The 21,404-nt window shown below is 38.7% G+C and overlaps 1 protein-coding gene across 2 annotated transcripts; it reads left to right on the top strand.

Moving 5' to 3' along the window:
- Window positions 1-727: 727 nt before the first annotated feature.
- LOC117774317 (moesin-like) lies at window positions 728-20,889 on the top strand. 2 transcript variants are annotated; one of them, XM_034606650.1, is made up of 13 exons: window positions 728-1,121; window positions 10,168-10,251; window positions 10,858-10,953; window positions 11,078-11,352; window positions 11,471-11,554; window positions 11,952-12,098; window positions 12,194-12,290; window positions 12,387-12,550; window positions 12,896-13,026; window positions 13,161-13,321; window positions 13,463-13,555; window positions 17,967-18,197; window positions 18,488-20,889. In XM_034606650.1, exons 1-13 carry the CDS (start codon window positions 1,110-1,112, stop codon window positions 18,650-18,652), a joined length of 1,740 nt encoding a protein of 579 aa, XP_034462541.1. In that variant the 5' UTR covers window positions 728-1,109; the 3' UTR covers window positions 18,653-20,889. The 2 variants fall into 2 exon arrangements, with proteins under 2 accessions (XP_034462541.1, XP_034462542.1); XM_034606651.1 differs by lacking the exons at window positions 728-1,121; window positions 10,858-10,953; window positions 11,078-11,352 and having other exon boundaries at window positions 10,193-10,251.
- Window positions 20,890-21,404: the final 515 nt, after the last annotated feature.

Here is a 21,404-nt window from a genome sequence, read left to right as displayed (position 1 = left end):
CTGTTAGCAAAGTGCATAAACCCTTAAAACCATGGACTACTGCAGTTCTAGTATTTAAATAATTGCAGTTAAGTGATTGCACTTCTTAGGCCTTTTTGGATTGTATTGTTTGTTTTCTAGTTGGTGTAAAGCAGAGATCACCAGAGGGATGGTGTATAGCATACTGTTTTTAATATACTTTGTGAGGTAGCCAATATGTAGTGAGATTTATATCTTAATGTACTTTTATCAATACTATATAGTTTGTGTTAGCTGTGTTTAAAATGTATTATAGAAGTAATTGCATTTCTAATTGCATCATTGTATTGTTTGTATTCTAGTAAGTGTAAAGCAGAGATAACCAGATGGATCGTGTGTACCATACTGTTTTAAATATACTGTATAAGGTAGCCAATATGTAGTAGATGTATATCTCCTTGTACTTGTATCAGCATTATATAGTTGGTGTTAGCTGATGGCAAACTGCAGAAACCGTTAAACTCCTGGACTACTGCAGTGATTACAATGTGCCCCTCTTGTGTGTCTCTGTGCCAGTGGTGTACTCCACGTTAATGCATCCTTACATTTACAAGTGTGCTTGTGGTGTGAAGAGCATGGCTGAGCAGAGGGCTCGTGCAGTGAGAGTGCAGCTGGACTTTCTCCAGCGGGTTGCGTCTGTGCAGCAGCAGCAGCAGCAGCAGCAGCAGAGCAGCAGAGGAGCAGCGCAGCAGCCATGACGATGCGGCGGCAGCAGGCGGAGTCTGCTGTGGAGCCTGTGTCTCAGTCCTGCTGCTGCTGTCCTGTCATCGGCCTGGGTGTGGTTTTTACAGTCTGTGGTACCGTTAGCAGGAAATCCAGCTCCGGTCCATTTCACTGAGAGGCGAAACAAAGGAGGACAAATCACGACCTTTCCACGGTTGAAGGCAGCTCCTCTTCTTCCTCCTCGTCTTCCTCCGCTTCTTCTTCTGCTGTAGAAAGTAGCGCTGGTTAGTTTCCTGGAGACGGAAGACGTTTGTTTGGCGCCGTTGTTCTGATGGGAAAAAGTTTTCTGCGGCTCTCGTTGACTCCTCGTCTCTTTTAACAAAGTCAAAACCCATTTCTACGTGGAACGGACGCGAAAGGAAGGAAAGATGCCGAAAACGGTAAGAATGAAAACGACCTTATTGTCACGAATTCCCGTTTAAACAACGAGTTCCTGCCTCTGTTATCTGCTAACTGCTTCGCGACTGAATGTTTCCATTGATACGTAACATTAACGTAACATTAACGCAACATTAAAGCGCAATTCTCGGTTCATTTTACGCCACTATGTTGAATCCGTTCCATCCAAACCCACGCTGGGGTACTTTCCGTTAGTTGTGTGCGCGTGCGCCCTCCCGCCCGCCCCATTAAAAATTAGCGCGTTTAAATGAGAGCATTGATTCAGGCTGAGAACGGGGAAACGTGATCTGAGCTCGTGTCCGCAGCTCGACCGCCTGAAGTCACACTTCATCCCCCCGGCTCAGGCGGCGGGGCCTACGGTAGCCTCAGAGCTAGTCCGGCCGAGGCCTGCCTCCTCTCGCCGGGCAGGGATGTGAGGTGTCAGCCGGGACAGGACCCATGCTCCGTGCTGCTCGTGTCTGGAGCTCACGGAGGCAGATTTAACACAGGGGAGGTGACGCTATTAGAGCCATTATCTCGTTATGTGTGTGTGATAAGAGAGGAGGACAGGGTCGTATCAGTCCTGGAGAAGAAGGAGCACCCCCAGCTCAGGGGGGGGATGTGTGCCGCTGGGTGGGCTCTGAACAAAGAGAAGAGAAGAGGGCACCACCGCCACACACTGATTCACTCTCCTTTTTAATCAGAGGCTCAGATTGCAGCTCAGGCCTTCACCAAACATGAAGTGAAAGTGGTTTCCAGCCCCATCTCTCCTCTGTTTGGCCCGGTTGAGGGTGTGTTTGTGTGTGATTCTGTGTGTGTGTGTGTGTGTCTGTGTGTGTGTGTGTGTGTCTCTGTCTGTTTCTCTGTGTGTGTGTGTCTCTGTGTGTTTCTCTGTGTGTGTGTGTGTGTCTGTGTGTTTCTCTCTGTGTGTGTGTGTGTCTGTGTGTTTCTCTCTCTGTGTGTGTGATTCTGTGTGTGTGTGTTTCTCTCTCTCTCTCTGTGTGTGTGTGTCTGTGTGTTTCTCTCTCTGTGTGTGTGTGTCTGTGTCTGTCTGTGGGCCTTAGACACCATGCTTCTTGAATTGAGAAGATAATACAGGAGCTGTGCAATCTGTGTGCAGTCACTCTTCATTCCTACAGTGGGGTTTTAACAGATAGCAGTGTAGCGGATGCATTTTTACTGTGTACTCTATCTAGTGGGCCACTGCTACTGATTGTCCCCCTACAGGGGCCAGTGTCTTATCTATACATGTTTTATACATTCAGGGTTTATTTGTTTTATAAATTTAAATATTTGTCTCGTTTATTTGAACATTGGATTCATCATTTTATCATTTAAGGGCTCAGTGCTTCATACACTATGAGGAACTTTGACTGTATCTTCCTCTTGGCTAAACTTTATTAACATTGATATGGCACAAAGTGGAAGTATGGCCCTAATGTGAGAGGTGATATCAATCTGATAATGAAAGGAACACGATGTTACACTCATGAGAATGTGATCCTCACCTCAAGCCATTTACACAGATAGAAAGTACTTCACCAAATCAGTGTGTTATGTTCTGATTTCCTGCTTTGGGTTAATTACCCCTCACTATAAAATTGTATTGTTTTTGTGCGGCTGTTAACTTATCCTATGTGATACTAGTGCTTCTTATAGAGCTTTCCTTATTTGCACATCTCAGTAATATTGTAACTAACTTAAAATACATGAACATTTATCACTATTGACTTTACATATCATGACAATGGACTTGTGAACTCCTACACTTAAAGAAAGAATAACATGGACTAAGGGTTGTACCTGTTCTCTTCCTGCGGTATTGTTTCTACGACTACTGTACTTCCTCCACATATTTTCCAGAAATATGTTTGAGCATCCTGGCATTTAAAGTCTTTAGTGCCCAGAGGAATTCCTCTAATCACGTCAGCATTTCAACATATAGTTTCAGTGACTTTTTGTACAGAAGGGATTTGCAGAGTAGTAAAAGCTACAGATTAATAAGTACTTATTTGCAATAAATCGGCAATGTTGTGTTGATTTTAAGTAAAAGAAAACCGATTGCATCCAAAATATATTTGAGCAGCGCTGCCTCATTGATACGAATTATAGTAGGTTGATATTGTAATTCTATGCAAGGGACTTTTAGGAGTTCTTGCTGTCACACATGAACCTTATTGTCATTTTTTTCACTGCAAGCGTTTGATATGATCTTGACATATTTTTAGTCCTCCACTTAATGTCGGCCTTTGTGCCAAGTCTCTGGAGAGCGCAGCTGAGACGCTGTTCGCCTCAACAACACCAGGGTAGCAACCTACAATACTGAATGTGCAGCAGCCACTGCAGTAACGGCTCAGGAGAAGCTGTTTGGCAGTCACAATCAGTACATGAGCACAGGCCCACTGCAGCGTCACTGCAGCTCTGTTGCAGATATCTCAGCCTACACACAGTGGAGAGTTAGAAAAGGGGAAACTAGTGATGGAAAGAATAGATGAATGACGACAGAAAAGGATTGTGGGATATGTTGGACAGAAAGCTTTATATTTACTAATACGTAACCTGATATATAAACCAGAGAGCGAAGTGAGGAGATCAGTATTTTCTTACTTTTGTGCAAGTGCAGCAAAGCCAAAAGCACGTTAGACTATATTAAGTTACAGAGTTATTTCATTCTGAGATCATTGCACCTGGAGGACGTGTTATTGCAACACTGAAGGGTTTTGTTTCCTTTATTAAAGCTTGCTGCGCCATGTGAACTTACGTGTGAAAGGAGGAAGCTCGACTCTGATTCAGCAAATACTCATTCGAAGTTGTGGTCCCAGTTTCATCCCAGTACATCCACAACAAGCTGCCACGGAGAATAGAGAGATTCATGGCTTAAATTTGTTTTTTTCCCCACTAACTGTTTGCATTTCCGGTTTTTTTCAAATATAGATTATCTATTCAGTGTTTTGAGTAAAATACAAAATAATTTGATGTTTCACAAAAGCAGTAATTATTGAGAAACTCTGCCTTGGCTGGACTCCCCTTGGCAGAGCCTCAGTTTCCCAAGGAAGTCATGTTGTGACTCAAGGTTTCTGCGCTTACATCAGTTCCTTTCTGGTAATTTCCTCGCCTGCAGCCTTATATGGAGTTTCACATCACGGTCTAGTGTGCTCTCCTCCCTACTTCCCCCAGCGTGGTCGTCAGAAGCCAGGCTCCCCTTTAGACTGCATTACAGCATTGCTACAAGTGCAGGATTTGCTCTGGACATGTGTCTGTCAGCATCTGAAGTCTTAATTTACATCCACAAGGAGCTGTATTAAATTAGATTTAATTTAAGGATGTGCAGTTACAGATTATTAGCAGCTTTCTTAACTTTCTTTTTTTAATCAAAATTATTTTTAATTTTATTATTGCTCAAGCACAAAAGAAACACAAAATATTTTTGTCTTTTGGTTTTATTGCTATTTTCTAGTTCACCAAACTATGTTGCTGAATGGACCTTTGTAATTTGCTCTTATTTTCTTTCTTGTTGTTAAGAATAGAACAATTTCAGAGTTACTCCAGCAGTCGGCCTGTTTTAGAAACTAGTTTTCCTGGTGAATGAAGTTAATCACAATAATACTTTTCTATCCACATATACAGAAACAGTGAATTATTATTATTACCAAACAAAACTCGAGCACAACTTACCATTTCAGCAGATGCAGTTTTCTTGTTAGCAGGTCCTTTTAAACAGTGTGTCTATGGAGAAATGGTCAATGGAAAGAGCCAGAGGTATTTGAGTAGGGGATTAAGTGAGTGTGTAGAAGTACATAGCAGAGCAGATTAACAGTGTGTAGAAGGTACAAGTGGTGCACAATCTACAATCAGGACTTCAGGGGTTTTCATGCACGTCGCTAGTTTAATGTTTTCTGTGCGGACATTATGAGAAAGTCAAACTTCTGACAGTAAGTACTTTGTTGTTATTGATATTGATTGATTCTCATCCTCATTTCCTGTTTATTTTTTGTAGTGACTAGTGGTTTTAACTATTTTTAGTTCAACCATCTAATGGTTTGTTTAATATTCGTCTGTTGTAGATGGTGACCGTTACATATAACAGTGGTATGGCAGATTAATAAATTATGATTGACTGGCTGTAATTATAATATAGTATCGAGTACAACCCTCAAGCAAACAAGGCTCAAACTGTTTAGAATAGAAGAATCGTTTAAGCAAAGCAGTCAAGTGAACACACTGCAGACAGACCTGCATGTGATTTGTATCAGTCGATATCTCTTTCTGTAGAAAACTTTGTTTCCTGCCCTGGATCTGCTGATGATCCAGAGTCCCTCAGCACAGACCACCTCGATCCGCTGCTGTGTACGTGCCCCAGTTAATGTGTGTGATGAAGTAAATACCACTGACCAGCTAAAATATGGGCTTAAATCTACTAGAATGAGTAGGAATCATTACTACAGACAAAACACTGTAGGAATCAGGATTGGAAAATGTAAGGAAACATAAATTTGGTAATGAAAAGTGACAAGTGAGGCGAACACACTGATTATATGAGTTGTCAACAGAATGCAGATGATGGCAGAGGGTGAAGCAGCAGTGTCTATGACTAGAGGCTATTTCATTAAGCTGAGAGGGACATCTAATGAACTTAAGAGAACAGTGGTCGTGGGAATCAGCTCTAAAAGAAGTGTACTGTCCCCCACTTAGACAGAAACCACATCCTCCTCTCCATCCTCCCCCTTTCCTGTCACCCAGTTTGTTCTCTTCAGCCACCAACATCTGTGTGCAGATGTAAATTAGTGTAGCACTTTTAAAATAATTTTTTGTTCTAAACTTAACCTGCCTTTTACCTAAAAGTTGAATCTTTTTTGCTGCTTACGTATTTTCTGCAGTCTTACTCTTAAGTCAGTATTCTAGTACAGGGTGATATACATCCTGTAGAGGATTATTATCTTTCTACATGAATATTATTTGCTTTGAACAACATCATAACAATCACAGCAGGCATCTCATTTTCACACTTCAAATTCAGCTCGGCATTACATAAACTGTTAACTGGATGTAAGCGGCTGGCAGAGACAGAGATAGCCGAGAGATTTTTCAAACACTAACGGCACATTTTTAACATAACTGTTCGACGTGAGCCCATTAGGTTGTGTGTTTGTGCTGTTTTTGTCCACAGTTTGTCTCTCAGATAAGCTGAGGCAGCGGTGGGTTGTCAGCATGGTTGCTCTGGTTACCAGGGCGGATCCATTGTTCAGGACTTGTTGACCTTATTTGCTGACCTTGTATGAGTGTTAGGGATGGCATGAATCGGAAGTATGACTCGGATTTATCAGTTATCATATGTTTTGATACTCTGACTGTGCTCAGTTGACCACTCATAAAGAGGTTCGCCCTTGTATTGTTACACCGGACATCTTTGGGGAGCAGGTTTGGTATATTTAACCAGGATTATTGTTCTTTGTGCTGGGGGCCATCCTTAACAACTTAGTCATATCTCTTTTGTTGTCTTGGCTTTAGTTGGAGGGATTGTGGCTTTGTACTGACATAACACTAGCTGTGGGTGGTGAGCTTAGAGTGTATATAAAGATGAACAAGCCAAAAGTGAAGCCAAAATACTTTGATGATCCCCTGGTGGCTGGCTGCAGTATAGGCCATGAACCCCACGCCCTCCATGTTAGTGGATGCAACATGGACCAAACAAAAATGTCTTTGTCTCGAAGATGGTCATTTTAGGTAGTTCTTATTGCTCTGATGTATGTTTAAGTATTCATTTAGTTTGGTTTCAATTAGTTATTCGATGCTATAAAAACAGGTCGAAACTATTGGTTGACAGCTGAGACTGACCTGCGATTGGTCGAGCGTTTGTATAGACAGGACCTCGGTACCACAGCTCCACACTAGGATCACTTCTGCACAGATTCTGGCTCGAAATTATGTCAAAAGCACAAAATGGCAGCATCCGTATCCGTGATATTTTAGCTTCATTTGTCCATCTTCATATAAAGTCTATGGTGGTGACTGAATGCTAAAATGTGTAGTGTTCCCTGCAAATATTTGTACTATTAATCTCCCTGTCAAATTTTCTCTGTAACTTAAGGTATATGGTGTGTGTTTTTTTTTTTCTTAAATTGTTCGGTCAAAGTGTATTTCAGTGGATGAAAATAGTATAATAGTATGCTAACCATACTTTAATCACAGTTTCAGAGCTGTTCTGCAACTCTGAATCACCTCCCTGGTGAGGTTAAGTTTGAGTTGTTTGTGAGAGTTCACTCTTGGGTCGTCTTCTCCATCATAGAAGTAAATAACCATATAATTATAAAACAAACTTGTCCACTCCCTACAAACAACAGTCATTACTTAACATTTTCTCTCTTGATGGGTTGATTGGGTCATGCAGCTCTCATGTTTTCTGTTTTAGCCTTTCTTCCATTTGCCAATTGAATTAAATGGTAAAATTGTGTCTTCTTACTGTGCAGATTTTTGAATTAAATGGATTTTAAGCAACACTAAGACCCAAACTAAAATGCTGAACATAGTATATGTTGAATCTGCTGAACATCAACATGAAAGCATTGTCAAAAGCACTGCACTAAAGTACAGCCTCATACAGCTGCTAGCATGAGTTGTTATAGCCAATCATGTATTTAAGTCTGAGATGTATTTTACAATTATCATGTGAATATGATATGATATCGTAATTAGGTTTAATTTACGCTGTTTGTTTTGTGGTAGAGGACTTAACAAACATCAATTGTATTGTCGGAGAAAATCACATTATGTTTCATAAAGTGAAGTGAATCAGTCAAAAGAGATAAGTTAGTTTGATAAATCAAAGACCAGTTAGATCATCGGATCATCGGATAAAGTAATAGTAAGGATAAAGCAAATATTAAAAATATCATGAAGTCCCAGGCAGTCAGGGAAACACAGGGTTCTCAAAGAAAGCTCTGTACTCCATAAATCATTCAATAAACCAATTACTTATCATGAAGCAAATTTATTTGAACAGTCTCAGAACTGTTTATATATGCCAATAGATATGTAGCTCGTTGAAAGTTGAGAAACTTAGTATAATTTTGGTGTGATAAAAAAACCCTGTGTAGAACAGGTCATGGAAACAGACACGTGGGTCTGAGAAGGGTGTTACTGAGCAAGTTCTAATAATAGTGGGTCCTGTTTTTTTAATTCTGTCCATGAGAGACACACCCTAACCAGGCAGAACATTCACGAGTGCAGTTCCTTTTTCATGTTTGCCACTCAGACTCCGGAAATGAAAGTGCTTACACCTAAGCAGGGTAGTCGCAAGCTGAACTCTTATCTGCATTCATGGAAACATTTTTCATCTAGGGTCTGAGTTGTGTAAAGATTTGTTTGTGTAGATGACTCTAGACATCTGTGCTGTTCCGCGCGGGCCCAGATTGTGCGTTTCAGTACAACTTAAACTGCAGGTGGTGACAGGAAGTGACAGAGGGGCAAGTGTCCTGAGCAGTAAATGGGCTCCTGCTGACATAAATGGTAAAGAACGCAACTCTAATCAGCGTGTAACTAGGAGATAATGCATACCATTGTTGTTGAGGGCAGGCGTGGGCCTCAGCCCGCGCAGCTATTTCCCAATAGATGTGCATGCTGCCGGTCTCCACATCTCTAAGAGGACAGAGAAAATGAGAAATGCCTACACAGTCTGTTTGCCACAGAGTCAATTTGTTCTTCTTATTGAGGGGAATGCTGGGGTTAAATAAATGTATTCAACATTTCAAGCCACCTAAATAAAAGGGGCCTCACTGCATATAGGAGCATGTTACCTGAAGAGGCAGCAGACCTACTTCACAGTGGGTCCTTAGCTTAGCGTTAAGCTGACAGGCTGCATGATACATGGCAGGAAGTAGACGACTCAAGAGAGCTCAGTGTTCAGCTGCAGCTACAGCAGAAGCGGTGCCTCACAAGGCACAGCCACTAGAGGATGTGGTCACTTCCTGCAGATAAGTTCTATACTGAGACACAGCCACACATTTATCAGACACTGTGTGGAACCAAGACACATGATCCCTCTATATAGATAGTGTGTGTGTGTGTGTGTGTGTAGTTAGGGTTGCTGCTTGATTTATTTATCTGACTTTTGGTTTCTGAAAGAATGTTTGACAAATTAATTTTTAAGGGCTACAAATGTGAAACAAATTTTCTTTGTATATTTCTGGAGGGTAGCTTAACTTTAAAGAATATAGGCAGGCATATATATATATAAGCATTTGCTTGTACCTGAGCCTTTTCAGTCATTTTAGACTTTGTTTACACTTTATTATTTATACTTGTACAATGTGTGATGATGACTGAATTTAAAATCAGTCAATCAATCAAAAATCCAACCATTTGTGTAGAAAGTTAAGTGCTTATATGATCTTTAAATGTTTTTACTTCCACTGTTGACTAACCAGTGTGAATAGGGACTTGAAGTAAAAAAATAAATTATTTATTTTAAGCATGAATATTTCCCAAGAATGATATTTAAGTGTTAAGTCCAGATGGCGACTGATAATAAGTGCATTCACCCATGAGGGTACTAAGTTGTACTAAGTTGTTTTGAAAAAAGAGAAGAAAAAATTGCAGAAACAACGAAATAAAAGTGATGAGCAAAGAAGTTAATACAACTCAGTTTCTTTGAGACACATAAAGCCACATGAGCCAACCAGAATGGCTTAGTGCAGCGTTTACCGCTGCCAAGGCCCGACAGTCCCCTTAAATTCAATCAAACTGCACCAAATTACATTCAGTCATGACTATCAGTTCCCTATATGTCTGATTCTTTTCATCGAGATCTATGAATGATTCCCTGGAAAATCTGTGAAAATGTCAAAAGAAATGCCCTTTCTTGCAATGGCAAAGAAAGTGAAAGACAAATTCCTGCATTCGTCCCCTGTTGATGGGATTTCTCTTTTTGATGGTTGATGTTAACACAGAGAAAGTGTATGTGATATATGTACAGTACTTACATCCAGTGACCAGAAGAACATGGTGTACCTTTTAAAATGGCTCATTCTTATACTTTGCTCTCCTCTTCAGATTAGTGTAAGAGTCACCACGATGGATGCTGAGCTGGAGTTCGCCATTCAGCCCAATACAACAGGAAAGCAGCTCTTTGACCAGGTATGAGAAACTTCCAACTCATGACGTGACTAGTGTTATATGCTGTCTTTCCAAAGAAGGGAACAAATTTTTGAATCAACCATGATTTGGAAGCTGAAATTTTGAATGATACGATTTTTCAATTTTTGTTTGTTTCTGTGTGTCATACAATATCTGACCCTAGGTTACTGTCAAAAACACAGTAGTAGCAGTTAGTTGTACTCTCAACTACATTGTAATTACCCGACCAAGTTGGCAAGTTTAAAAAAGATTACTTTTATAGTGTATGGTCCAATAGTGACAAACTTCTCCGAGCCCAAGAGGATGGCATGAGATGTTTTGTTTTGTCCAACCAACAAACCTGAAAATATTCTTCTAGTTTTTCATAATTTGCAAGAAAGATCGCTTAAATTGTTAATCATTAGTTAAATGAAATTTACATTTTAAATTTTACTTAAAGATATGCAGTTATTGGTAGAGTTATTTTCAAAATATTTATATTTGTCATTTTTTTGTTCCATGTTTGTGAGGAGTGGAGGGTACTAATGATCTGAAGCGGAGACACAGTAATAGTCTGCTTATATAAGTAATACATTATTATTAATGATTCTGCTTTTATTTTTCAAGGTGGTAAAGACCATTGGGCTGCGGGAGGTTTGGTACTTTGGACTCCAATACCAGGATACAAAGGGTTTTTCTACATGGCTCAAGCTCAATAAGAAGGTGAGCTCATTTTACATTTTTACTTTACACTTTTTGATCGCCTTTGTCAAGATTGAACTATTCTGTGTAACTCAGGTCTATTTTCAGAAACGTAACCTCCCGAATTTGTCACGTTTTATTTTAGGTGACAGCCCAGGATGTGAGGAAGGAAAGCCCGCTGCTGTTTAAGTTTCGTGCCAAATTCTTCCCCGAGGATGTTTCAGAGGAGTTAATCCAGGATGCCACGCAGCGGCTGTTCTTCCTGCAGGTGAAAGAGGGAATCTTAAATGACGACATCTACTGCCCTCCAGAGACGGCTGTCCTGCTGGCCTCCTATGCAGTCCAGGCCAAGTACGCAGACTACAATAAGGAAGTTCACGTACCGGGCTACCTGTCCGGTGAACAGCTGCTCCCTCAGAGGTAACACAGCTTTCATCATCATGATCATCATTTCAGTCTGACACAGCGATGATGTCACGTTTGAGGCAGTGTGTGTGTGCGTGTTAATGCATGACTCTCGGATGTCTCATGTTCTTAGAGTCCTGGACCAGCACAAACTCAACAAGGAGCAGTGGGAGGAGAGGATCCAGGTGTGGCACGAAGAGCACAAGAGCATGATGAGGTAACCAAGGGCACACGTGTATACACACACAAACACACACACACACACACATACAGGAGAGAAACATCTTAGCCCTGTTGCTCTGTTATTGCCATAACAAGATGATCTTTGACACTTGGGACACTATTGTTACCTGGTACTGTCTGTCTAGGGTCTGTGCCAAAGTTTCTCTTTAGTGTTGCATTTGGTCTTTGGAGCTTTATGCAAACACCAGGTCACAATCTCTCTCTGCAACCTTGAAAATGTGTGTCTTGTTCTTTCCTCTTCATTGTCACGCTCTTGTCAAGGCTTATTTTCGTCTTTGTCGCTGTACATTTCACACACCCCTGCCACCTGGAGCTCTGTGTTGTCGGATTGTTTCTGACCGGAGTTAAATACGCACCTTATTTGTCCACAGAGAGGAATCCATGATGGAGTATCTGAAGATCGCTCAAGACCTTGAGATGTATGGAGTCAACTACTTCAACATCAAGAATAAGAAAGGAACAGAACTGTGGTTGGGAGTGGATGCACTGGGACTCAACATTTATGAACAGAATGACAAGTGAGTACAGTATTGGTGTACAGTATGATCACTGATTCCTGTCCAGAGTAATGCAGCTGACCCTGACTTTTTACTTTCACACTTTTCTTCAACAGGATGACACCCAAAATTGGATTTCCTTGGAGTGAAATACGGAACATTTCCTTCAATGACAAGAAGTTTGTCATTAAACCAATTGACAAAAAAGCGCCTGTATGTTACCCCTTAATAACATAACAACGTACTACAGCTAAATACTCAAGGTCTGTGAATGAATTCTGATAAAAACCTGTCCTGTTGCTGTTTCAGGACTTTGTATTCTATGCTCCAAGACTGCGCATCAACAAGCGCATTCTGGCTCTGTGCATGGGCAACCACGAGCTGTACATGCGCCGCCGCAAACCCGACACCATTGAAGTGCAGCAGATGAAGGCTCAGGCTCGGGAGGAGAAGAATCACAAGAAGATGGAAAGGTAAGATTCACAAGCTGTTTTTCACAATAAAGTACAGACATTTACTCATAGATTTGATCACACTGTGCGACTTTTAGTGTTATAGATCATTTAGTATTTTTAGTAAAAAATATTTACAAGAAGAGGTTCAGTTTTGTCTTTTGTAACGACAAAGGCTGTTGATTGTAACACTGAATCCCTGCCTTGTGTGTGATGGTTTTGTGCGATTCTTGCACAGAGATGTGTAAACTAGTGAATATTTAAATACCCTGTGTATGAAATTGTAATTAATGTGTTCTACTTTTGAGAGAGACTCCTGATTACTGTATAGTACATCTTGTATTTTGTTTATTCTCTGTCCATCAGAGCTCTGCTGGAGAATGAGAAGAGGAAGCGAGAAGTTGCTGAAAAGGAAAAGGAAAAGATTGAGAAGGAAAAGGAGGAATTAATGGAGAAATTAAAGCAGATTGAGGAGCAGACAATAAAAGCCCAGCAAGGTGGGTGACATGTCGGTGTTCAAGAGAAACCTGTTGTCGTGCAGTAATGAACGGTGGCCATGTTTCTCTCACCTGACACTTACCTGTTGTGCCTCTGTGTGTGTGAATGTGTGTGTGTGTGTGTGTGTGCACAGAGCTGGAGGAACAAACACACAAGGCTCTGGAGTTGGAGCATGAGAGGAAGCGAGCACAGGAGGAGGCTGAGCGTCTGGAGTCTGAGCTGATGGGTGCTGAGGACGCCAAGATGGCACTGATGCAGCAGTCAGAGAACCAGATGAAAAACCAAGAACACCTGGTCAGTGATTAAAAAACGATTTGTCTTATCACACATATTAAAGCTAAACATCCAGATGTACGTATGTGATGGCTGAAATATTGTGTGTTCTCAGGCTTAAGATATCAATATCTATAATAAAATAAAATGTCCTTGTTTCAGGCCACAGAGTTGGCTGATCTGACTTCAAAGATCTCCCTCCTGGAGGACGCCAAAAAGAAGAAGGAAGATGAGGCGGAACAGTGGCAAAACAAGGTGCGGTTTGAGTTACTACTAACTTTAATATAGTTCAGTCGTCATCCGCTGTTTATTAGGGCCCGAGCACCTCCGGTGGGAGGCCCTATTGTATTTCGAAGGATTTGTATTTCCCTTTTGGGGCTTTTTCAGGGCCTAGACATGCTCAAATTGTTACCAAAGTTTGCTGGGAATTCAAAACCCCAAAAAGTAATTGTATTCTGGAGTAATTTGAAATGGGCGTGGAAAAATGGCTCAACAGCGCCATCTAAGGAAAAGCCCCTCAGTTAGCTTTCACCGATCTTCACAAAAATCGTAGCCCAGGTGTATCATGACAAGACAAACAAAAAAGGTCAGAGGTGCAATGGGAAAAAAGCAACAGGAAGCCCGCCATTTTGACTTTAGTGGCCATATTGGCCATTTTCCACATTTTTACTTTGATGTACTTGTCCCAGGGCTTTCATCAGATCAACTTCATATTGAGATGAGTGTCATCACAACAAGATGGAGATGAAAACTACCTCAAAGATCGATTTTTCGTCACACGGTGTGACCGTGGCGTGGCCTCAAAGTTTGATTACACGCCATCAAAACACGAGGTTCTGTATTTCGGACATATTTGGTCGAATCGAGTCCAAACTAGACATGTAAGACAAAAGTCCCGGCCTGATGACATCTACACAGAAATCATGACTTAAAAACACAGCGCCCCCTGGTGGCAACAGGAAATGTCTTGTTTTTTGCATGTCTTACACTTGGAAGTATTCCTCCTCATCTACTGACCGCAGCCATGTCAAACCTATGTCAAAAGGGTCTCAAGACATTGATAATGTAGGCATAAGATTACTGTGACTTTTCGTCAAACGCCATATTAATGGCGTGGCGTTAAAGTTCATCGACTCGCTGTGACACACGAAATTGCTGTAACTTCCGTGTCTATCTCCCTCAAACTACATTTGTGTAGCAACAGCCCCCCCCTGCAGACATTCATATGGTTTTAAGGAATGGGCGTGGCAAAATAACTGACTTACCACGAGTTGCGGACATGTACAAAAAACCATTAGGGACATGTGTCTTCTCATAACAAACAAATAAGTCTCTTGGATAGATATGCTTTTGTACTTTTAGTTACTTTTTAGTTACTTTTGTACTTTTAGTTACTTTTGTACTTTTAGTTACTTTTTAGTTACTTTTGTACTTTTAGTTACTTTTGTACTTTTAGTTACTTTTTAGTTACTTTTGTACTTTTAGTTACTTTTTAGTTACTTTCGTACTTTTAGTTACTTTTTAGTTACTTTTGTACTTTTAGTTACTTTTTAGTTACTTTTGTACTTTTAGTTACTTTTGTACTTTTAGTTACTTTTTAGTTACTTTTGTACTTTTAGTTACTTTTTAGTTACTTTTGTACTTTTAGTTACTTTTGTACTTTTAGTTACTTTTTAGTTACTTTTGTACTTTTAGTTACTTTTTAGTTACTTTTGTACTTTTAGTTACTTTTTAGTTACTTTTGTACTTTTAGTTACTTTTGTACTTTTAGTTACTTTTTAGTTACTTTTGTACTTTTAGTTACTTTTTAGTTACTTTTGTACTTTTAGTTACTTTTGTACTTTTAGTTACTTTTTAGTTACTTTTGTACTTTTAGTTACTTTTTAGTTACTTTCGTACTTTTAGTTACTTTTTAGTTACTTTTGTACTTTTAGTTACTTTTGTACTTTTAGTTACTTTTTAGTTACTTTTGTACTTTTAGTTACTTTTGTACTTTTAGTTACTTTTTAGTTACTTTCGTACTTTTAGTTACTTTTTAGTTACTTTTGTACTTTTAGTTACTTTTTAGTTACTTTTGTACTTTTAGTTACTTTTGTACTTTTAGTTACTTTTTAGTTACTTTCGTACTTTTAGTTACTTTTTAGTTACTTTTGTACTATTAGTTACTTTTTAGTTACTTTTGTACTTTTAGTTACTTTTGTACTTTTAGTTACTTTTTAGTTACTTTTGTACTTTTAGTTACTTTTGTACTTTTAGTTACTTTTTAGTTACTTTCGTACTTTTAGTTACTTTTTAGTTACTTTTGTACTATTAGTTACTTTTGTACTTTTAGTTACTTTTTAGTTACTTTTGTACTTTTAGTTACTTTTGTACTTTTAGTTACTTTTTAGTTACTTTCGTACTTTTAGTTACTTTTTAGTTACTTTCGTACTTTTAGTTACTTTTTAGTTACTTTTGTACTTTTAGTTACTTTTGTACTTTTAGTTACTTTTTAGTTACTTTTGTACTTTTAGTTACTTTTGTACTTTTAGTTACTTTTTAGTTACTTTTGTAACTTTTTTTTTTTTTTTTTCGTCCGTCTTTTTTTGGACAGACAGACGGACGGATTTTATTTAATTTTTTTATTTCAATTAAATTTTATTTAATTTAATTTTTTTCGTCCGTCCGTCTGTCCGTATTTTTTTTTTTTCGGACGGACACTCCATATATTAATATTAGTGCAGGGTCATAGCGCCACCTACTGATCAGTGTGATAATTAAGTTGTTGTAACATTGTCCAATTGACACAAAATTGCTCACGCTACATCAGAGCCCCTACTTGAACAGATCTATTAGTCTGGCAACAGGAAGTAAGCTTTGTTTTACAACTATCATTCGATTTACATAAAATTTTCACAGTGTGATGTGCAATTGATAGCGTGGACCGTAATGAGCAATTAGCAGGCAAGGATCGACATCGCGTGACGGACGCAGGAAGTGAAGCGTTTGTTCTTGCCGCAGTGCGCAAAACGCATGCAACGCGGAGACGTGCGCTTGGTCATTGATCGCTCTCTCCACTAACCGCAACAGGCTTCAAAATGCGTGTGCTCGGGCCCGTTAGTGCTACAACGTAGCCCTAGTTTTAGTTGTAGTTTGAAAAAATGTAAGTACTAAAGAGTATAATGTGTTAACTTGATTGTCATAGATAAAAAGTTTAATCACAAATCACTTTAAAGGCTTTTTACATGTGAAAATATGAATATGTCATCGTTTGGAAACACAAAACGTTCAAGATTAAATACACAAAAAATACATTGTAATATAAATTAATATAATCATATGAATACATTTAGTAAAAAAAAGGAATAGTTTGTGCAAAAGGATCTCACATATTCTTGTTTCTCATATATATTCACAGTAGAAATACAAATGAAATGGCATCTGTCTGATATTGTGCTGCAGATCACACTGCCCCTCCCTTGTGACACAGCGGGGACACACATTCCTGGTGTCCTGTTGTTGTGTGTGTGTTTTTTTGGGGGGGGAGGGGTGAAAGCTCCCCGCTCGCCTCATGTCTTTTTTGGTAAAAAGCGTGGGTGCCAGCCCAGCCCCTCCACGGTTTTTGGTCAGTGTGACTCACAGTGTTTGTGGTGCTGACAGTTCTCTTTGTGTTGAGGAAATCCTGTTGAACTCTTTTGCCCCAGTATGATGTCCTGGTTCATAAAGGACTGGTGCGCTAAGTGGAGGTTTCCACGCTTGCAGACGTTCAGTGGAAGTTCCAGTCTCTTTATAATTGGCTGTGTTTTTCCACCAACCCTCGAGCAAGTTTAGAAAACAAAACAGGCAAACATGGCATTAAGAAAAAGGCTGATACAGTGAGTCTCATTGGAGTGTCACTCAATCTTTGGATTTCAATAACAACTAACTCATCATGTCCTAAATAATGTAAACCTTGTTGTTCAGTCAACTTGATAGAAGTGAAATGATTAGTTAAATCATTCGCAGTTGATTGATTAGCATTAGCATATTTATAATGCTACTTTGATAAATAAAGATAGCGAGAAGATACTAATATTATGAGCATGTTAGCATTGTCGCTGCTTTAAGCATTAAGCTTGAAGCAACACTGTGATTTATGCTGAATTTGATTCACGTCAAGGTCTAAAGTTTCCAAGTGGAAGATTCTAAGCTCGAAGCAAAATGAAGCAAAAACATTGACGATCAATGGGTCAAGAGTTGGGTCAAGAAGTGTTGTGCTGTGCTCTTTGCAATTGAAAACAAAACAACAGGAGGAAAAGCAACAGATAAAAACAGAGGCTGTCTACATCAATTTAGTCAAAATATTACACTTAAAAATCACTTTTAATGTCATTTTAACACACAAATGATTTTCAAACTTTTTATTATGAAAACACCAACAAAACGTCCAGAGCGCTTAGGAGTAATCCAAAGCTGCCAGTTCACAGCACGATGAAAACAAATAGAAAAAATACAGGATAAGGTAAAGGAGAGTTTTATTTATTCATTATAGCATCTGAAACCAGTTCTGTGGACGCCAAGTGAGGGATGTCTAATCATAAGCTTCTCTGTACTTGCTCTCATACTCTCTCCACTTATTGTTGTTAAAATGTTAGCTGCATTTTTTAAATGTAACATATAACCACCTCATTATTCTGTGTTCCCTCAGGCCACCGAGGTGCAGGAGGACCTGGAGAAGACCAAAGAAGAGCTTAAAATCAAAGTGATGGCTACTCACGTTCAGGAGCCCCTCAACGTGGAAAACGAGCACGACGAGAATGACGAGAGCAGCGCCGAGGCCAGCGCCGAGTTCGCCTCTGCCGGCACGTACAAGGACCGCAGTGAAGAGGAGCGCATGACCGAGGCTGAGAAGAACGAACGTTTGCAGAAACATCTACTTGTAAGTTGCTCTTATCTTGTGTGTATATGTAATTTAAAAAATGCAAAGAAGGTATTAATGCCCGTTTAATGTTGTAAAATGACAGTTTATAGCTATTAGTCTGTCAGTTATACAACATCAATGTGGATGCACTAAAAGTTAAGGACAAGTCATAAGGAGAGAAGTATAAAAAAGAATCAGATCACTTAGTCAAAGAATTTTACATTTTGAGTCAAGTAAAACATTGTTAGTGTGAAAAAAACAAGTCACAAAAATAACATTGTATTAACACGGCGATGACTGTATTTTAGGCTTTGAGCTCAGAGTTGGCCAACGCTCGGGACGAGACCAAGAAAACGGCGAACGACATGATCCACGCAGAGAACATGAAAGCTGGACGAGACAAGTACAAGACCCTCAGACAGATCCGGTCAGGAAACACCAAACAGCGCATTGACGAGTTCGAATGCATGTGATGTGACGCACGCATGCACCGATGCAAAAGCCCATTCAGCTGGGCCTTTCTGCCTGGACTGCAGTCCTGCCTCACTCAAGCTGTTTTTTTTTCTCTGTGCGCAAATAAATCAGATCCATAACATGACGTGGCTGCAAGAGCACAGCACAACGTACAAACAAGGATCTGGAAAATTCCATTTGTTTTCGTTCCTAACTTTGAATTTAGGCAAGTCACTGGTTTAAAGGGACATACTGTATTTTATAGTGCATTCCTCACAAAGGGGCTTATGTAGCATTTATAGTAACGGGCTCGCGCCTCATTCCATGACACCTGGAGTTAGCATTTTTGATTTCTTTATATACTTCTGTCACATTTTTCTATCATGATTTCAAAGAACCAGAGCAATCCAAATTTTCAGTGTAAGAGCTGGGCCTAGAAACCTTTTTTTCTGCTGGATTTTTCAGACAATAATATTCATCCCATGACTCATAGTTTTACACATTAAATGCACTGTAGACTACTTAAGCAAAAACATATGAAACGACTGAAGTGTTTGGTTGAAGCATTCACCGTGCAGTATTATATTTTGTAAAATTACAATTTACTTTTTTTGTCTCTATTCAGAATCTTCCAGCTGTTACAAACATCACAGTATTTACACACGACTCACAATGTGAAATCAAAGACAAATGTTTTCATCTTTTGTCTGTAGTTACATTTCTTGACACCTTCAACTCAGTTTACAACCGAGAAAATCCTAAAAATTAAAATCCCCAATTTAACTTTCACATGCAACACTAAAAACAGATTTCATTTAGGTTACAGATGCAAATATCTAATGCAAAAATGGTGTTTGTAAAGAATTCGATTTTTTTTATCCTACATACTCTGAAGAACAGAGATTTGAATTGTATCACCAAAATCAAATAAACACTTCCAGTTGTCACTATATCTGTACCTTAGTGTAAATCCTTGTTGTCATCAGTTCAATGCAACATTCAGTTCCAAAAGTTTGAAGTTGATTTTAACTTTACCATAAATGTGTGACTTTTATTTTACTTTTTAGGATCTGCTCATCAGTGAAACTGTTGTTTGATAATTTAATTAATTTGACTCTTTTGCATTGATGCAACCAGCACTGCGGAAGGAATTACACTGTAATATCAGTTGTTAAGTTGGGTTTTTTGAATGAACAAATGCCAATAAAGTTGGAGTTTAGTTTTAACTGCTCGACCGAGGTTTTTTTTCTCAAAATTCTTCCAAGAATTTGATGCATCAAATAAAAAATTACATTCATTTATCATGCACTGGAAAACTTTAGAAAACTGCTATCCTATGAGGGCACTATTTCCAATGCATGCATTATTGATTATTGATATGCTGTGTGTATTTAATTGCATTTCTGTATTTTGTAATTGGGATTTTTCAGATATGATAAAGGTGCAAAAAAGGAGACCTCTGAGGATATTTTTGTATGATCAATGTCTTGAAGTATTTCAGTCAGAGGGGACAGTTTTGATTCAAAATGAAAAGCATTTTGAAAATAGTATTTTATTATTAAGTCAATAAACAGCTCAGTGCTGCGGCTGTAAGCTGATGGAACAAGTCTGTGACATGGAATTCCTGTTTCTGGTATATTGATTGAAAGGTAATGTAATATACCAAAATACCATTTTGCATAAAAAAGAACATTTCTTTGTGCCATTAATTTTTGGCATTCTGCCACGTAAATAATTTAGCTTGTTCATAGATTTTTAGAATTTAGTATTTGAGATTTATTTACACTATTTTGCAATGGTCAAAGTATTTTAGTGATAAATATTTCTTTTTAATTATAATGTCTGTTATTGAATCAACATCTGTCATTTGTGCCAGGATGCATTTTTGATATCCAGTGTCTTTGTGTGTAATAACGTGCAGTAGTTCATGTATCTGCCATGAAATGTAAACATGTAGTTGTTGCTGTTGTGGGACACTTCTCACTCTCTGTGTCTCGGCTTTTGACAATAAGTTTCTATGATGCTAGACTGAATGATTTACCGTGTATCCTAAGCCTTCCGTGTCATTTGGACTCCAGTCACAACAAGTGAAAAAGAAATGTATTAAAATATGCTACTCAATATCTTGAATCAAAAAACAGACTGAAACATAATGAATACTGTAAATTGACAGACAGTGCCTTGCCCAGGTTATTCATCAGATCTTGCTGCTTAATAGTCTTTCTTTCATAAATGAATAAAAGTCAGATTAAACTGATTTCTCTTTTTATTGTATTTTACTACTATGTCTGCATTATGTGAAGTCTGAAAACATTTAATCAAAAATAATTCAGCTTTTTCCCACTATGACGCCTTTTACAGTTGACGTTACAGTGTCACAATGAGCCACTAGGTGGCAGTGTACCCTCAGTCTACAATGAGGGTGACATGGCAACATGGACTGTATATAAATATATATATATATATATATATATATATATATATATATATACAGTCCAGGGATCTGTAACAAAAATTGATGATGAATATATATATAGTCCAGAATTGACAAAAAATGTGAAAAGAAAAAGGAAGTTGGAACACATATTCATGTAGAGCACATCATACATGTTGCATATTAATACATTTACATGTTAACAAAACAGACAAAACAGAGTTTACCAAAGCAAACTGAATAATTTAAATTATTGTAACTATCACAATCTCATTCACCAGATAAAAAAACAACAACAACAACACTGAACATCAAAATACCCCAACGTTTTAAAAATC

This window comes from Hippoglossus hippoglossus, chromosome 14 (assembly GCF_009819705.1).
Source record: "Hippoglossus hippoglossus isolate fHipHip1 chromosome 14, fHipHip1.pri, whole genome shotgun sequence".
Lineage (NCBI taxonomy): Eukaryota > Metazoa > Chordata > Actinopteri > Pleuronectiformes > Pleuronectidae > Hippoglossus > Hippoglossus hippoglossus.
Note: the sequence above shows the minus strand (reverse complement) of the source record. Positions and strands in the feature narration are given on the sequence as shown.